General features: G+C 40.7%; 1 protein-coding gene and 1 long non-coding RNA gene across 3 annotated transcripts in view; both read right to left on the bottom strand.

Annotated features, from left to right (window-relative positions):
• The window catches only part of LOC146504931 (uncharacterized), a 56,263-nt gene extending 51,251 nt beyond the window's left edge, over positions 1-5,012 (bottom strand). The window contains exon 1 of the long non-coding RNA XR_014877604.1: positions 150-5,012. This is a non-coding gene — a long non-coding RNA (uncharacterized LOC146504931). The remainder of the gene's footprint in view (positions 1-149) is intronic.
• Positions 5,013-8,343: 3,331 nt separating this feature from the next.
• Positions 8,344-19,046, bottom strand: part of LOC146504930 (isoaspartyl peptidase/L-asparaginase-like) — a 25,323-nt gene continuing 14,620 nt past the window's right edge. For both annotated transcript variants that reach the window (XM_085182907.1, XM_085182906.1), the window contains exons 3-7: positions 17,330-17,472; positions 16,887-17,041; positions 16,215-16,336; positions 12,129-12,239; positions 8,344-9,275 (exon numbers count right to left, since the gene is read on the bottom strand). In XM_085182907.1, coding sequence (XP_085039033.1) covers positions 9,070-9,275; positions 12,129-12,239; positions 16,215-16,336; positions 16,887-17,041; positions 17,330-17,472 — 737 coding nt within the window. In that variant the 3' untranslated portion in view covers positions 8,344-9,069. The remainder of the gene's footprint in view (positions 9,276-12,128; positions 12,240-16,214; positions 16,337-16,886; positions 17,042-17,329; positions 17,473-19,046) is intronic.

Below are 19,046 nucleotides of genomic sequence, written 5' to 3'. Positions count from 1 at the left end.
TTTATAACCAGAGGTTTTAGGTACTTATTATTTGTTCGTGCTGTTTTTTTATACGATAACATCAATTATGGAGTTGTGTTATTGATTTGGGTCTACATATTTCGATTTAAGAGATTAACTGTGCGTTTAAATCAATAATACTCACCTACCTATTGCAGTTACGTTTTAGACGTCAAATAACAGCCAACGGTCTGACGTTCTAGAAGGAATCTGCTCGCGCCCATCAAAGTGCGTGATGCGCTTGAGACAAAAGCCTTTTATCTCGATATGCTTAGTGTGTAGAGGGGTGTGTACTCATAAGACAAACAGTCAGCTGGTTAAAAACTTTCATCATTGTTAACCATATTACAGAGCCACTGCCAGCTCATATTAATGTCATCAAGAGTCACCATGAACTGTATCTAGCAGATGTTTTGTGCCTAACATCTGCAGCTGTTACTTTTCAGCTCAACCCCCCCCCCCCCCCCCCCCCCCATATTAGAATTTACCTTGCATTTTCAGGAAATAAGAAGCAAGTACCTTGTAACTAACCTATCGATTGTATTATCTGTCAGGAACAGGAGGAAAGACCCAACTTTTGAAATTGCTGATGTGGCCACATTTTTGACAGCTGGAACATAAAGAACACATTGTGTAACTGTTGTGTAGAACAAGTCCTTAAGACCCTCACGGTTCAAATTGTATTTTCATTGCCTTTGGTTTAGAAGCAGTATTTCAAAAGGTGCACTGATGCAAATTTGACAGGGATTTGCCACAGAGAAACATAATGTCAGTAGTTACTGCAGGCATATTGGATAGAGCGTTTTGATTGGCCCAATAAATTCAAACTTATTTTCCATTGGTAGAATTGTCTTCAGTAGACAAATGGTTTAAATCAGGGCAGCTGGAGTTGGTTGACGACTTTAAGAGTCATCTTTTGTGAATAGATGATCAGAACAAAAACTATATACCTCTCCCACATTTCAACTCATCTGGACTAATTTAATGTCTCTGTTTTTCGGCTGTATCATTTCAGTAAAATTACAATTTGTTCAAACACAACAGCCACCTTTCCTACACAAACTTTCCCCAAATGGCAAACAGAAGTGGTGGTGGAGTTGTTGTTTATGTGAAAAGTGACATTCAAGTGCATGAAAAACGGTGCATCCATAATGTAACTGACCTTGAATTTCTGGCTTTAAAGGCTGAAGCACCAGTCAGTGCACTGATTGCAGTTGTGTACAGACCTCCAGACTACACTCTGAGGCCATTCCTGAAAAACCTAGTAAGCTTATTTGACTCATTAGAGATCATGGACTGTCATCCCATCATAGTTTGTGGTGATTTTAATGAGAATGTTTTATCCAGTGCAAACAAACCAATCCTGGAGCTGTTTGAGTCTAGGGGATACGCACAGGTCATCACTGCCCCTACCACAGAGAAGAACACACTGCTTGACCTAATTTTTATTTCTAAAATAGAACTATTGTAATATTTGCTGCCAGTTCTGCTGTCCTCTTGGCCAACTTACTCTTACAAAAGACATTTTTAATGTTAATTAGATTTTTTTAACTGCATAAATAAAGGTTATATAAAAGTCACTGCCAAAATCTGATTGCGGTTTCTACCTTGTTACACGAATGTTGTTTGTGGCTCAAGATGACTTTATGTCATCCATGAGGGATGCATTTGACATATGTTTCACATATTATAGCCCAACAAGTTACATATAGCAGTTTAAATACGAGCATTCAGTTTTTGGCAAATACCGGAAATCAGTTTCTGGCAGACAATCACTTTTTGGCACAACACCGGCACCGCTGTTCTTTCACCTTTCCCTAAACAGGAAAGTAAACTAAATTTTTCTTTTTTGTATATATTCAAGTTTGATATTCTTAATATTTTGAACTCTTGTTTCTTTTTTTAATGCTATGCACGTGTTTATCCTTTGCGTCGTTGAATGTTAGAGGTCTCAGGGATAATGTTAAAAGAAAAGCAATGTTTATGTTTATCAAAGGGCTAAAAGCGAATTGCGCCTTACTACAAGAAACTCATTCAAGTGACGCTGATGCCACCTTCTGGTCAAATCAGTGGGGTGAAAAAATCCTCTTCAGCCACGGATCCAACCACTCTGCTGGAGTAGCTCTCTGTTTCTACCGATGTCCAGGGAAGGTCGTGACTTTTCAGGCTGATAATTCAGGACACTGGCTGGCAGTTGTATTGAATATTGATGGTTCATTTCTGATTCTAGTAAATGTTTATGGTTACTCCTCTGTAACTCTAAATAAGCTCATGCTGGAAAAAATAACAGATGTCCTTTACTTTTCTTTTTTTTTTTGCCTGTCCCATTTGGTTCTTTAGCCGTCAGAATTGTTGTCTGAAGACCAACAAGGATACCCAATGGATTTATTTTGCCAAATGGATCATCATGGCAATGCCGTATTGGTCCATTTGATCGACCTTTGTTTTTATTATTTATTTTATTTTATTTTCAGTTGTTACAGACGGGACAGACATGAGTGAGGGATAGGAAAGGGAGAAAGAAAGAGGAAGGAAAAGAAAAACAGAAGGGAAGAGGGACAGTGAGAAAGGGGGAAAAAATATCTCCTGGATCACCTGTTGAGAGAAAAAGAATAGAAAACAAGCAAAAAAAAAACAAAGCAACATACTAGACACAACACCATCACGTTAATCTAGCTAAGTGTAAACAGCAGTAAATACTAAATATTGAATGTTGTTGTGCAGCACGCAGGACAGACAGCGCACAATGTGCTTTGAAGTAGCAGCCAAGAAAGGTGTGATTTAAGTCTACGAACAGTGAACACCCGGGTGCACACCTGTGTGGATTGGCGCACTTGTATTCAAATGGTTTCCCCATGTAATGGTCTGCAAGAGGATGTAGAGAGTCATAGCCCTGTCCCCCAGGGCATGAAGCAGGCATGGAGGAGATCCAGGCCCCAGACATCCAGAGGCCCCAGAGTGCAAGAGCCCAAGGAGGACCACCGGAGGGGCATCCGTGCCACCTTCATGGGAAGGGCTGAGGATCCCCAGACGAGGGGTCACCCAGTAGCCACCGGGCAGAAGCTAGAGGGGGCTGCACCGGCGTGCCCACCGGCTCCGCCAGCAGCCAGCTGTGCCAGAGTGAACCGAGCTGCAGGCACAGAGGCCGGAGGCATACCTCCCTCCTCCCGCTCATGTGTAGTGTTGCTGCGTGTTGCTCTAAAGTGCATTAAAGTAAAACAAGGGAGAGCATGGTGCTGCTGCCAGAGAGCAGCAGGTGTTAGCACGGCCCCTCCCGAGAACCCTCAATGTCTACATGGATTTAAAATTGAGAGGTGGGCACCGGCGCCAGAGGTAGGTTTGAATACACAGACCGTCTACTGGACGCCGTTAACGAGCCCACCCTCAAGGTCCTATATATATATATGTGTGTGTTATGAGAGTGTAAGTAATGTGGATGTCTAAGTTGTGAGATAAAATTGAGACACAGGTGGCCAGAAGAGGACAGAAGGGGGGGGGGGGTGTCTCCCCTGCACCCTGGTGACACATCCACACCCCAAGGCCCTACCTGTGTGGGTGGGTGTGGTGGAGCGGGAAGAGGGAGGTAGCCGGGGATGGGGAGGAAAAGAGGAAAAGATCAGCTCCCCCGCTGACCCCAGTAGGCACCCCCGTCCTCTGGTATCCACCAAGGCAAGGGAGCCCAGGCCCATCCAGACCGGGGCCTACGGCAGCAGCACCGCCAAGCCCCACAGGACCCGGGGCAGGATGCCAGAACAGATGTCCTTTCCGAGTATAAACTTTTATACCACACAGACCATGTATAGGTGGTGACTTTAATCTTGTTCCAAATGAATGGCAGGATAGAAATCCTCCTAGATACAGTATTAATCAGTGGAATCCAATTCTAACAAAGTTCATTGATTCAAACAATTTAAGTGATATACGGAGAGAGAAAAAGCCTGGAGTTACTCAATTCTCTTGGATTAAACCAAATGGTAATTATATGTCCAGATTAGATCTGTGGTTGGGCTCGACTTTACTATATAGATATGCCTGTGGACAGTATGTTCAAAATAGTACAGGCACAACATAGCTATTAATCATAAAACATCTCAAGTTATTTGAAAATTCTGAGGACAAAGAACAAGCACACAGTGCCTCAGTGATTCACAGAACTGTTTCACAGATCACAGAACTATATCAGGGTGTCACTTCGCAGGCAGCAATGTAGTTAAAAATAATGAAATCCTGTTCCCCAAACAAGTACAAGAGCCACAGAATAGGTTAAATATATAAATAAAATATAATCAATTAGAAACAGTAGCACATCAACATAAAAGTATATAAACATAAAGCTGGAGCCTGAGGACAGTGTGTCCAAAAGCACAACATAGCTATTAATTACAAAACACCTCAAGTTATTTGAAAATTCTGAGGACAAAGAACAAGCACACAGTGCCTCAGTGATTCACAGAAGTATATCACAGATCACAGAACTACATCAGGGTGTCTCATGCAGCACTTTCAGTGGGGTTGCATAGTTTATTTGACTCCTGATACCTGACATCTTTTAGCTTTCACCAGCTCATCAATATCAGGCTTCACATCCTGAGCGGCAGCTAACTTCAGGATGTGATTCAAGTGCCTGTGCGTGAGCCTTGAGCGCAGTTTTGTTTTATTTATGCTCATTACAGAGAAAACTTGCTCACAAAGATACGTGGTTCCGAACATGCACAACAGTTTTGCAGCGAGGGCTGTCAAGTTGGGGTAACCTGGCAAGAGATTCTGATAGAATGTGTTCAAGCCAGCTGCGGCAAATTTGCCCTTCAAATCCGAGTCACACTGCAAGTCTATTATTTCAAGTTGGATCCTGACGGGCAGATCAAAGGGATTCACGGTGAACGGCGAGCAAAAAACGTTGAAGTCTTTCTCCAGTTCACCAAAGATCTGAAATCGTTGCTCAAACTCTAGTAACAGTCCCGTTATTTTATCTTTAAACCGCTTCATATCTGCCACACTTTGGATCGTGCACACATTTTCAGACAGGGGAAGTGAGCTGCATCACCACCAGCGAGCTGCGTCTCCCACAACAACAGTTTCAACTTGAAAGAACGTATGCTGTCATAATACTGCGTGACAACTTTGTTGCGTCCTTGCAGCTGTTTGTTCAAGTTATTCAGGTGCTCTGTAACATCCACCATAAATGCAAGGTCCTGCATCCATTTTGAAATTCTAACACTGGTTTCCCCTTTTCTTCCAGAAACTGTTCAATTTCTTCTCGTAAATCAAAGAAACGCCTCAGCACAGCACCTCGGCTCAACCATCTTACCTCAGTGTGGTATGGCTGGCCATATGTGGTCTTTCTCTCTGAGAAGACTGTCAAACTGACGGTGATTGAGACCTCTGGATCGGATGAAATTAACAGTTTGGATGACCACCTTCATGACGTTATCCATTTTCAGTGACTTGCAACACAAAGCCTCCTGGTGCAAAATACAGTGAAAAGTCCAAAAATCACGTCCTCCATTTGCAGATTGCACTTTATCTCTGAACTTTTTTACAACGCCTGCTTTCTTCCCGATCATTGAGGGCGCACCATCTGTAGCCAGGCTGACAGCGCGGGACCAGTCCACTCCGACCCTGTCCAGCTCGCCGACGAGTGCGGTGAAAATATCAGCTGCGGTCGTTGTATCTGTTATCGGTGCCAACTCCACAAACTCCTCGGTGACGGTCAATGTATCATCAACTCTGCGGATGAAAATTGCCAGTTGTGCAACATCTGTAATGTCCGTGCCTTCATCAATTGCAACTGAAAACACAATAAATGACTATTTTTTTTGCTTCAACTGGCTGTCCAAATCCGCTGAAAGATCAGAAATCCTGTCGGCAACTGTTTCTTGTCAGGCTGATATTTGCAAAGGCCCGGCGCTTTTCAGGGCACACAATCTCCGATGCCTTCATCATACATGTTTTTACAAATTCACCTTCACTAAATGGTTTTGAAGCTAGTGCAATTTCGTTAGCAATGAGGTAGCTAGCTTTCACTGCAGCATCACTGATGTCTGGGCTGTAAACACAGACTGCTGTTTCTTCAGACCCGCCAACAGTTCATTCACCTTCTCTCTTCTCCGCTGTCCTTGAAAGTTGTCATATTTGTCGGCATGAAGAAGTTCCAAGGCATCAAGAAGCTCCTGGTTAATGGGAAAGGTTGAGAGATCAGTTCCAGACTCCCATGGACTTGTCAGACGTGTGTTTGTCAAAACCAAAACAAGCGTTTTGGAGAGGCCTATCGACAAGTTATGTTTATTGCTTGAAATGGAGGCAACAGTTTGAATCTCAGCCTCATGTGTAACAGATTTATGTTCAACACATATGACTTATGTTTCATATAATGTTTGGTTAAGCCAGTTAGATTCTGAGTGTTGATATTAAATGACGCTTTATTGTGTTAATATGTAATTGTTATGCCTTAGCAGCAGTGTTGGGACTAACGCGTTATTAAGTAACGCGTTACAGTAACTACGTTGTTATTGTGGTAACGAGCACGGTAACTAGTTATTATACCAAAATCAGGAACGCGTTAGTCGTTACTGGGATTTAGATAGGGTCGTTACTCGTTAGTTTATGTGGTGGCTATCGCGGAGCTTCCACCACAGATTCTGTAACATTAGCAAGTGGTGGAGGCCAGCAGGTGGATGAGGGAAAGGGGACGCAGAAGGAAAAGAGACCCGAGGCGGCCGCTGGTCCAAGTGTGAACTGAACTTCAGGTAAGAAGTTATGACCTGCAGTCTATCTGGGTCAGATATAAACCAAGTTTAGGTGGAGTTTATTTTCGTTATTCTGACTTTTTCCGTACTGCGTACTAGCTAGCATGACGGAGTTTCTATACAGCTGGGTGGGTGCTATGAAGTTAATGATGTTGAACTTTATTTTGTTCATAAGTTATTAGAGTTGCCAACCGTCCCGTCTGGTATTCAGAGAAAATATTACGCGTTTCTTATTGAGGCGAAAAGGAACAGTTTGTCCCGTAATTCAGCTACAATGAAAAAGGCACAAAGCTGGAGTTATTCTGTCTTTACGCTGCACAGCTGCCTCTTCTTCTTTCATTCTCCCCCCCCCCCCCCCTTCATGAAAACTGATCAATGATCAGCTGATCGGCTCTCTTGTTTGTTTATCGCCCACTTTGCGCCAGAAAGAGGAAACCAGCCGATGTCGCGCTAAACAACAGCAGCACTTTTAAGCTTGATCAGCTGTTGTTAGAATTGATTTAATATTAATTTCTAGTATCAGCTGATGTTTGCTGGAGCCACAGCTGCAAAAAAGCTGCTGGTCATGATATCGGTTTGGTTATCTGGTGAGAGGGAAACATGAAGATGAAACCAGGAGACGTCCTTACTGAATCATCAGAGCTGAACAGGTGATGGAGAAACAGGTTTACCTTTTAGGTGACATGAATGAGTTGAAGGGAAGTTATGAACTGTTTCTGAGAGACAGATAACCCCAGGATCCTTTTTAGGTAGCTGACAGCTGGTAACATCACTGTCACAACAGCGTTTGTTTTCATTCAAAGGCTTTATGATTTTTCCTATAATGGTGGGCCAGTCTCTAGTCAAAATGCCCGGGCCGATTTTTTGTCCCCGTCCAGCCCTGTATGCAGCTCATCTGCAGTCTGGTGTTACCTACATCTTCCTATTCAGAAGGCAGAATTTCCGAGTTACAGTACAGTAAGTTGAGTACAATCAAAGCATCACGACTGCAGTTTTTGTGTTGGATGTAAAAGGCACACATGATGCTGTGACGTAGGCTAGAAGTAACTAGTAATGTAACTAAGTTACTATTTTAAAGTAACTTACCCAACACTGCTTAGCAGTAACAATTAGGGGCCGGAATGTTAGTGCCATTTATAGTTATTACATGTTTTATTTTGAAAAGCCTGAAAAGGATATGGTGCTTTTTTTGTGAAAGGTTTGTGAGAAATAAAACAAGCGAATGGCGGAGCGACATGATGGTTTTACCGTCGTTGTTGCACAAACCGACGCGTAAAACAGCCTCTTGTCCATCCAGACTCTTAATTTAGATATAAGAGAAATAGAGAACTCCAAGAAGAAACAAAGATAGCATTACAATCAGTATTAACAATCATTATGTGATCAGCAGCTCTTCACAGACACTGGGTCAGTTCATCCGCCAGCACATTTAACACACATAAAGCAGCAAGGCAGGAGTTCTCTATAAAATGTTCACAATACTTGATTGCACAACGTCATCAAAGAGCAGATTAGTGGAAGCTGAAGCGGTTCAGTAATTTACACTGACATCACATTAACACACATAACGGTAAAAATAAAACATCTGAAGATCACATTCACAAATATTTCGATTCAGTTTATTTAAAATCCCCACACCACATTTTCAGTTTCCGATTTATTTTGCAGTGATTGCCATTCAAACATTCAAAATGACATTAATTTCAAAAAATCTCACGAAAAATCTTTTTTTCAATCAAGAAATGTAAACAACTCTGTAATTTTATTCTTAAGAAATGAGATCAAATGAATGGCTTGGAGTTCCTAAGTCCTGTACAGGACCTACAGGACTCGTGTCCACTTTGCTTCCTGCACAGACTCACTCGAAACCTGAACTTAATGAACATACAATAAAAGAACGTTCATGGGTATTCACGGTTATGGTCTGGACTTGGTTCCTGGTACAATGCTGCCAAAAACAATCATTTACACATGACTTACTGGTGATTTTGAACTTATTGCTTAATACCATTTATCCTAAATAAAGCCCTTGCTAGGCCTGATGTGATTGCTAACATACAAGCACTAAGGCAATGTTAAGACTGCATTAAAGATCAGGAGTTTTAAGAGTGTAATCTGAAATTAGTTCCAGCCTAGAATTCATAGGCTCTGTAAGCCTTTGCAGATAAAAACATTTTGTGTTATAACTTTGTGTTTTAATCAAATGCACAATGACCATCTATCTTAGCACCTGGATAAACTTGTACTGAATTTCTTTTGTTGTCCAAGTAGTATCAAATTCTCGCTTAAAAATGATAGTTAAAAAAAAGAGCAACAACATCCATCAGTTGATGCTTTGGGTGAAGTTTTCTCCAGAGAACTGGCCATAGTGCATTATATCCCTCTGGGCTGCAGCCCACGACATGTAGTTGCTGCTGAAGCGGGCAGCCCAGTGGCCCTGAGGATCCACTGTCACTACCCCGCCTAGCCCCCCAAGTCTGGACTGCATGCAGGCCAGGCCCAAGTCACTGGCATCTTCTACCGACCGACCTGACAAAAGAGACACAAGAAACAGCACTTTAACTCTTTTTGTTTTCATTTAACAGTCTGGAGAGAGGCTCATTGTTACAGTTAGCATTTGTGCTAAAGTCAAAACTTGGTTACAGGAAGAAAACAAGAAGAGCTTTACTGGGATAATTGGTATACTGCTACAGTGAAGGGCAAATCAAGGAAAAACAAACAAAAACCTAAGTCCAAATAGCTTCCAGGACCCCAGAAACAGTGCGTCCAAGTCCCATGGGTAAAAAGGCTTAGTCGCGGCTCCTCTGAGGAGTTTTAGTTTTTTTCTGGATGTAAATAAATCAAATATGAGAGCTGAAGCTGTGTGTGGCAAAGTGTTACCAACCTCGCAGCTGGTTCTCAACCCCCTCAGCCACAGTGGCTCAGATTTGTGTGTGTGTGTGTGTGTGTACATGTTTAGACATCTTTGTGAGGACAGAAAATTGGCGTGCTACTATACTTTTGGGGACCAACAGTCACTCACGGGGACAAAATGTCCATCCCCACAAGTCTGAAGGCATTTTTTAAGCTCAAAGTGTGGTTCTAGTGTCTCTTCAGCACTGTAGCCAGGCTGACAAAAAGTCAGAGCTCTTTTGAGCCAACCATCCCTTTAACGTTAACTAGTAATGACTTCATGAACTTCTTCACAAATAAAATTTTTATCATTAGAGAAAAAATTACCAATAATCATCCCACAGATGTAATATTATCTACAGCTACTCTTAGTACCATTGATGTTAAGTTAGACTCTTTTTCTCCAATTGATCTTTCTGAGTTAACTTCAATAATTACTTCCTCCAAACCATCAACGTGTCTTTTAGACCCCATTCCTACAAAACTGCTCAAAGAAGTCCTGCCATTGATTAATTCTTCGATCTTATATATGATCAACCTATCTCTAATAATCGGCTATGTACCACAGGCCTTCAAGGTGGCTGCAGTTAAACCTTTACTCAAAAAGCCATCTCTAGACCCAGCAGTCTTAGCTAATTATAGGCCAATCTCCAACCTTCCTTTCATATCAAAAATCCTTGAAAGAGTAGTTGTCAAACAGCTAACAGATCATCTGCAGAGGAATGGTTTATTTGAAGAGTTTCAGTCAGGTTTCAGAGTTCATCACAGCACAGAAACAGCTTTAGTGAAGGTTACAAATGATCTTCTTATGGCCTCTGACAGTGGACTCATCTCTGTGCTTGTCCTGCTAGACCTTAGTGCAGCATTCGATACTGTTGACCATAATATCCTATTAGAGCGATTAGAACATGCTGTAGGTATTACAGGTACTTTACCGCAGTGGTTTGTATCATATCTATCTAATAGACTCCAATTTGTGCATGTAAATGGAGAGTCCTCTTCACACACTGAGGTTAATTATGGAGTTCCACAGGGTTCAGTGCTAGGACCAATTCTGTTTACATTATACATGCTTCCCTTAGGCAGCATCATTAGAAGACATAGCATACATTTTCACTGCTATGCAGATGACACCCAGCTCTATCTGTCCATGAAGCCAGATAACACACACCAATTAGTTAAACTGCAGGAATGTCTTAAAGACATAAAGACCTGGATGGCCGCTAACTTTCTGCTTCTTAATTCAGATAAAACTGAGGTCATTGTACTCGGCGCTGAAAAGCTTAGAAATATGGTATCTAACCAGATTCTTACTCTGGATGGCATTACCTTGGCCTCCAGTAACACTGTGAGGAACCTTGGAGTCATTTTTGACCAGGATATGTCCTTCAACGCACATATTAAACAAATATGTAAGACTGCGTTCTTCCATTTGCGCAACATCTCTAAAATTAGAAATATCCTGTCTCAGAGTGACACTGAAAAACTAGTTCATGCATTTATTACTTCCAGGCTGGACTACTGTAATTCATTATTATCAGGATGTCCAAAAAACTCACTGAAAAGCCTTCAGCTAATCCAAAATGCTGCAGCAAGAGTACTGACAGGGACTAGAAAGAGAGAGCATATTTCTCCTGTTTTGGCTTCCCTTCATTGGCTTCCTGTTAAATCCAGAATTGAATTCAAAATCCTGCTCCTCACATACAAGGTCTTAAATAATCAGGCCCCATCTTATCTTAATGACCTTGTAGTACCATATCACCCTATTAGAGCACTTCGCTCTCGCTCTGCAGGCCTACTTGTTGTTCCTAGAGTATTTAAAAGTAGAATGGGAGGGAGAGCCTTCAGTTTTCAGGCCCCTCTTCTGTGGAACCAGCTTCCAGTTTGGATTCGGGAGACAGACACTATCTCTACTTTTAAGATTAGGCTTAAAACTTTCCTTTTTGCTAAAGCATATAGTTAGTGCTGGACCAGGTGACCCTGAATCCTCCCTTAGTTATGCTGCAATAGACGTTGAGTTTTTCCTTTCCAGTCACCTTTCTCACTCACTATGTATTAATAGACTTCTCTGCATTGAATCATATCTGTTATTAATCTCTGTCTCTCTTCCACAGCATGTCTTTTATCCTGTCTTCCTTCTCTCACCCCAACCGGTCGCAGCAGATGGCCGCCCCTCCCTGAGCCTGGTTCTGCCGGAGGTTTCTTCCTGTTAAAAGGGAGTTTTTCCTTCCCACTGTCGCCAAAGTGCTTGCTCATAGGGGGTCATATGATTGTTGGGTTTTTCTCTGTATCTATGAAGCGCCTTGAGGTGACTTTTGTTGTGATTTGGCGCTATATAAATAAAATTGAATTGAATTGGGTTACAACTAGGTTATGGTTAGGCACTCATTTTTGATGGTTAGGGTCAGGGTAAGCGCTAGGGAAAGCATTATGTCAATGAGATGTATTTACTAAGATATGAAAACAAGTGTGTGTGTGTGTGTGTGTTACCTTGCTCCATGTGGAACAGGATGAGTCTGGCCAGTGTAATCCTCATGATGCTCTCACCGTGGCCTGTGGTGGACACTGCTCCTGACTGGTTGTCAGCATACCCTCCAGACCCTGACAAAGACAAAATATTTCAGCCGTCCTGCACAGCTTACTGAGCTGTTCTCTGGATCTTCCTGCAACTATAAGCAGGTTTGGAAGCTTTATGAAAACACTGGCAACACCCAGAGGCAGCCCTGGGAGAACAGATTTTAGCCGTGTCTTTAATGATAAACTGACAGATGGCTAATGCTGCTGTTGTGTAGTCACATTTCTAATAATTGAACGGCTAATGTTATTATGTGCACCAGCTGAGCATCATAACATTTATGATGACTGTTTAATATTTTGATGTTGTGAAACAGGAGCTTTACTGACCTCCCAAAATGCCTTATAAGGACCAGGGAGGTGTGTTCTGCTGCTAGTGAGAGGCGGGGCTATGAACGTTGTGTGAAGCAGCTGGAGAAGGTGCAGATGGCATTGCTTGTATCAACACTATTGCAGAGAAGTATCTAATTTGTAATTGTTTGCATAGATTAGTATCGGAGTATAGATTCTGTGTGTGCCATCTCCCTCCCCTCACCCCAAACCGCAGATAGCCGCCCCTCCTTAGCTGTAACGGCGGATATGTAAAGCTAGCTCATATTCACGTAATATAACGTTTGTGCTTTTTTGGTGACTTCCTGTGTGACCGGAAGTGAATGATATAACGGTAACCAACTTGATGTACAAAAAAGACGGAAGAAAACGGTAAACTATTGCTAACGGAGAAAAGGGAGAGAAAAACATGGTTAAATTGTACAAAAACGAATGGTTCTAGCTACAGTCGACAGGGGAACAAGGTTTGTAATGTACATGATTTAAGTTGAGCAATCTGAAATGCATAATATGTATTATAGTTTAATAGAAAACGGTTAGACCAGCGTAATGAGCGGTTAAAATGGTGTTACATAAATAACATGGTAATTGTTTTATTTGTTTGTCTAGCTCTTACGCTGGTTCGTTGTCTGACACACGGCAAGGAATAATAAAGGTCATTCAACAACCATCAGTTCTGGCCTTCTCAGTTCGACTTGATGCTACATTAGCCTTGTTCTGCTAGAAGCTTCTTCCTGTTAAAAGGAAGATTTTTCTTTCCACTATAACCACGTCCTCGCTCATAGGGTTCTTCTGATTGTTGGGGTTTTCTCTGTATCATCGTAGGGTCTTTACCTTACAATATGAACTGTTGTTGTGATTTGGGATTATACAAATAAAACTGAATTGAATAAAATTAATAACCCTACTCAGTGCATATGCTGCCTACACTAGCTATGGTACTTAAAAAACAAAACAAAAACAAGTAATAAAGAGGCTCTGCTATGAAATGTTGAAGATGTTGTTATTAAAAACATTTTTTGAAGTCTCATCTGCACATGGATGCAGCTACACATTTATTTCGCTAGATGGAAGACTAAGGCTTTCCCTTAAATTTGCTTGAACTGAACCACAGCAGGCAGCAACACTGTTGTGATTCAGACTTTTGGTTGTTGTAATCAAATGAATGAAATAAGTTCCAGTTCCTTTTGCAAAGCAGCCCACTGCTTTAAAACTTTGATTCTGCACATTTGTCTCTTTAATCAATGTTCTGCACTAGTTTTACAGACAGTCTTTTTTTTTAAATTCAAGCATTTGTTTCAAAAAATACTCCTGTCACTCATTTATCGATAGTGACAGATTAGATGGGATTGACGCAACTACCAAAAGCAAGTTGCTGCCATTTACCAAACTAGACTAGGATTTAGCCACTGATATCACAGCATACACCTATGTTTAAATACAATTTAGGTCAGAGGTTTTTTTCCTGCTGCTGTCTAACAAAACATTCTTAGGTAACCTAGAATTGAATCAAATATTAACCATACTCCCATTGTTCACTAAATAACAGGCTTGTACACTAAATGTACAAGCCTGTACATAGCTTGTACTCACTACAGCCTGTACATACTTATACTTATAGAATATTCATAACATACTTCATACCGTGTACATTATAACATACCATAATAGACCCATTTTTGTAATATACTTATCTATATTATTGCTAATATATATTGTAATATATCTATATCACGGTTCAGGGCTCGCAAAATCGCTAGCCCGACGTCCCGGGGCTAGCGATTTTTCCAGTCGGGCTACCAAAATCTATCTCTGCCCTGCCCGTCGGGCTATCATAGGAAGGAAAAATATATGTCAATGCTTTTGCATTCTTTCGGAAATGTAGCTGGGTAATTATGTCATTGGCATCGGTGAGCCAGAATTTGCGCTTGTTTTTTGCTTTCACTTTGCAATCGCGCGAACTGTGTATAGAGAGCGACAGTACTGATTGGTGAGTGACAATAATTTGCGCACCAATTCCTCTGACGTCGTCTTATCAATCGTTAGCTTACTATGCAAACATGACAAGTGAAATCTCCTGCAGCTTAAACATGTGAGAGGTTGATCGCGCAGAGAATCGCTGACCGTTATGTGAGTGCGTGTGTAAAAGCAGCAGGATATATATTTTAGTTCTGCTGAGCCAAATAAGACAGGTCAGGGTGAAGAAGTGACAGCCCAAGAAAAGCTTACCACAAAACGGAAAAGTTATGACAAATCAGACTATAAGGCAAAAAGAAAGAGCAGCTTTTTGGTTTCATGGACAAAAGAATTTCTGTGGCTGCAATATGACGAGCTAAATAACCAGAGGTGCACATAAGTGGTCCGCAGGTGCGCATTCGCTGTCAAAATAAAAGACGCGCACCAGATAAGAAGTTGCAACGCGTGTTTGCGTACATAAGATTTTCTGGAGGAGGACAGACATTTGTTTAGAACTCTTAAAAATGTCGAAGAAGCAAGCTCCTTTAAGCAATTACTTTGGTGTTCCTCCACCTCCAAAGAAATGTCAGAAGGAGTCCGAACCACAAAAGAAGCGCGTATTCTCGGAAAAGTGGTTGCAGGAGGTGAGCTGGCTTCAAACAAATGATGAACGCACAGAGATGTGGTGCAGAATGCGCTGTGAAAATCCCACTCTAGCGGACAAAAACAGTGCTTTTTATATGGACGCAAACGCGCGCTGCAACTTCTTATCTGGTGCGCGTCTTTTATTTTGACAGCGAATGCGCACCTGCGGACCACTTAAATTATGTAAATAACAATGTTCTGCCGGGTGTGTTGTTGGTTTTCCCTCGATTTCTGAGTCGACAAGCGCCTTTGTTACTGGGACCAGTAATTTTATGAAAGGCCCCCATTAGAACCCATGAGAAATGCAAGAAATGCATTATTGCTCAGTCTGTAATATCTTTCCCAGAACAAACACCAATTGCAAATAACATACTAAAAATAAACCTGAAAAATCTGTTTAGAACAGACTATGTTGCAAAGAGTGAACTACCACTGGCAAAATTTAGCAGTCTTTGCAAACTTTAAAAAGCAAATGGCCTCGATCTTGGTTCCACTTGCCTCGTACCGTGACTTCAGTGGAAATTTCAAATTCAGGATCTGACACAGACTGATTCATGTCCTACACAGTTCTTACAAGTTCATAGAAATTTCTGTTCAATTAGAACCAAGTATTTGAGTTGATGATTGTAATTTTTATTCAATGTTGTAATTTGTGTTTCAACAATTTTTTGATTAATGTTTTGTTTCCATTACATTATACTTACAATATTATACTGTATAATATTGTAACGGAAACAAAACGGGAAACAAAACATCAATAAAAAAATTGCTCTTTTTTATTCGGGCTACTTAAATTTATTTTGGGCTACCAAAAACTGAAGAGTCCCTGCCTGAAGGGCTACCAGGGATTTTGAAATTTTGCGAGCCCTGCGGTTAAAGCACTTCTGGATGGATGCAAACTGCATTTCGTTGCCCTGTACCTGTGCATGTGCAATGACAATAAAGTTGAATTCTATTCTATTCTATTCTAATAACTATTCATTTAAGACTGGCTAAAGGTTAAAAGCTCAGCAAAGACACAAAAACAATTACAACTGCATGTAAATAATTACCAGGCATGTGTGAACTGACCTATCATGGGGGTGTCACCCACCCGACCTTCCATCTTGTTCAGCATCCCACCAGTGGAACTTGCACAGGCTAAGTTGCCCTCTAAGTCAACTGCTACTGCACCAACCGTGCCTGCCTTCCCCCTACAAAAGAAAGCAGAGCAGCAGAACATGTCTGAGAGCTCTAGTTCTACTTTGTTCTGTTTTGTGTTTTCCTCTCCGTCTGTCAAATACACTCAGCGGCCACTTCATTAGGTACTCTTGTTTAACTGCTCAACACCAACGTCTATGCAGTTTTCTGCAGACTGGTAAAAAGGACTGGAAAAGCTCTGCTTCTCTAAGATGTTTGTTTTTTAAATACCCAATCATTTTGCTGACCCGCTGTTAATTTACCCAATTAGTTGCCAAATATTCCTTTTCAGTCTTTTTTTAAAATTCAAAGTGAGATAACATCTTTCTGGATTTGTATAAGTCCTGCAAAGACTCGCTTCTTCCCTTTATCTACACTAAGAGACGTGAGTGAAGGAAGTCAGGGTCCACATTATGCAACACAGTGAGCTTATGGATCAGTGCGTACACAGCAGAGATGTCTATTGATCGGTTACATACTAAAAGGGGTCATTTCATTTCTGGATATTACTTTAAAAAAATAAAAATAAATAATGCTAGCAAGCTTAAAACTGTTGTGTCTCACATTTGGCACTCCACAGGGTTGGCATCAGGTGCAAGGTTCTTCCTCCAGCGCATGCGGGAATACTCAGTGATGAGGGACTCCTGGGGGACCTCCTCGATCCCCATGGATCGAGCAAACTGATTAGCACCTCCGGCTGTCAGACACGCGTGACTGGTCTGAAGCAAAGATCAAAGTTCACACTGTAAACAGTTACAGAGCACATTTGAAATACTGTGCTTCGTCCAGACTATACTAATGGTTTCAGTTCAAGAAGGAATCATAGCTACAGCTGTCAACAGGCTGTAATCAGCACCTTTAGCTACATTAATAGATAAAGGTGCTGATGAAGGCAGAAAGGTCCTGTAGGTGTCCATCATGTATTTACAGATAAAAATCCACAGCGGTCTCCACACATGCATGATTCCACACAGTTCCTGCAGTTCAGTCAGGAGAAACATGCATACCTTGTCCATAACAAGTCTTGCTAGCTGGATGGGGTTAGCTATGTTGCGTACTGCGGACACTGCTCCGCTTGCAAGTGTTTTGCCATCCATCACGATAGCGTCCATCTCCACCTCTCCTTTGATGTTCAGCACTGACCCACAACCTAAAATATGATTTGAGAAATGATGCAGCTCCAAGAATCTTTAGTGTCCTGCAGTGACATATGGCCTGTTAGTGTTTCTTAGGTGATCAGAGCTACACGCAGCGGGTTTACTCAACAGCTAAACTGTTTGTTTCTTGTCATCCCAACAAATTCTTATTGACTGCTTTACTTTCACAAAAGAGATACCACAACATCAGTGAATTATATAAAATCAAATAATTAAGAAAAATTTGTGTGGTATGTTGGTCATATTTTTTTTTGTGCAGTTGAATTTGAATTTGATTCCTTGTGCAATCCGATATTTAAAATTTTCTTACACCATCTCAGTGTCCAAAAAAACAAAAAAGGTAATATAATCATTTCTCTCTGTTCATAGTGTCATATATATATATATATATATATATATATATATATATATATATATATATATATATATATATATATACATATATATATATATATATATATATATATATATATGTGTATGTGTATATATATATATATATATATATATATATATATATATATATGTGTGTGTATGTATATATATGTGTGTGTATGTATATATATATATATATATATATATATATATATATATATATATATATGTATATATATGTGTGTGTATGTATATATATATATATATATATGTATATATATGTGTGTGTATGTATATATATATATATATATATATATATATATATATATATATATATATATATGTGTATACACACACATATATATATATATATATATATATATATATATATATATATATATATATATATATATATATATATATATATATATATATATATATATATATTAGGGGTGCAACGATACTCGTATCGATATCGAACCGTTCGATACAGTGCTTTCGGTTCGGTACGCATATGTATCGAACGATACAACATTTTTAATTTATTTTATCAACTTTCCTTCTGATGATGCTGTCTGTGTTGAGCGCTCAGTGGATCTGCGCTCGACAGTGCAGCCTAGGCGGAGTAGTCGAACACAGATTCACTGAGCGCAGGGCAAGCTAGCGAGACAGAAGCTAGGCTAGTTGCAACATGGCAAATTGAACCTCCCCCACCCTCATTCAGATCTGGCGTTTGGAACTATTTTGGTTTTCATGTGATGTATGACCCTGAAGGTAAGCCTGTCATGGACAAAAGTAAAACAGTATGTTGGATGTGCCAGCAATGCTCAATTGGTGGGAACTAGTGTGTTAGCGCAGTTAGCTCGTTAATGTGTTGACGTCTTCCAGCCCCACTCATGAGGTGATCCGCGGTAGCTCGTTAACGGAGATTTGCCGTGTTGTGACGTTAATGTCATTTCAGATTTACGCTGACAGCACTAGTGGGAACACAACCAATATGACTGCACATTTACTCCGACATCATCCTAGTGCAAAGACAAGTGGAAGCAGAGAAAAACAACAAGCAGCATGCTACAAACTTTACCCGAGTCATTTAGACAGCCGTTAGCACACGATTCTCCTTATGGGGACCTGATATGTTTAATATGCTGCTGAGAATATAGCCCAGAAGAAGCGTATAGTATAGCTTTTATTT

Source organism: Neolamprologus multifasciatus, chromosome 13 (genome assembly GCF_963576455.1).
Source record: "Neolamprologus multifasciatus chromosome 13, fNeoMul1.2, whole genome shotgun sequence".
NCBI classification, from domain to species: domain Eukaryota; kingdom Metazoa; phylum Chordata; class Actinopteri; order Cichliformes; family Cichlidae; genus Neolamprologus; species Neolamprologus multifasciatus.
Note: the sequence above shows the minus strand (reverse complement) of the source record. Positions and strands in the feature narration are given on the sequence as shown.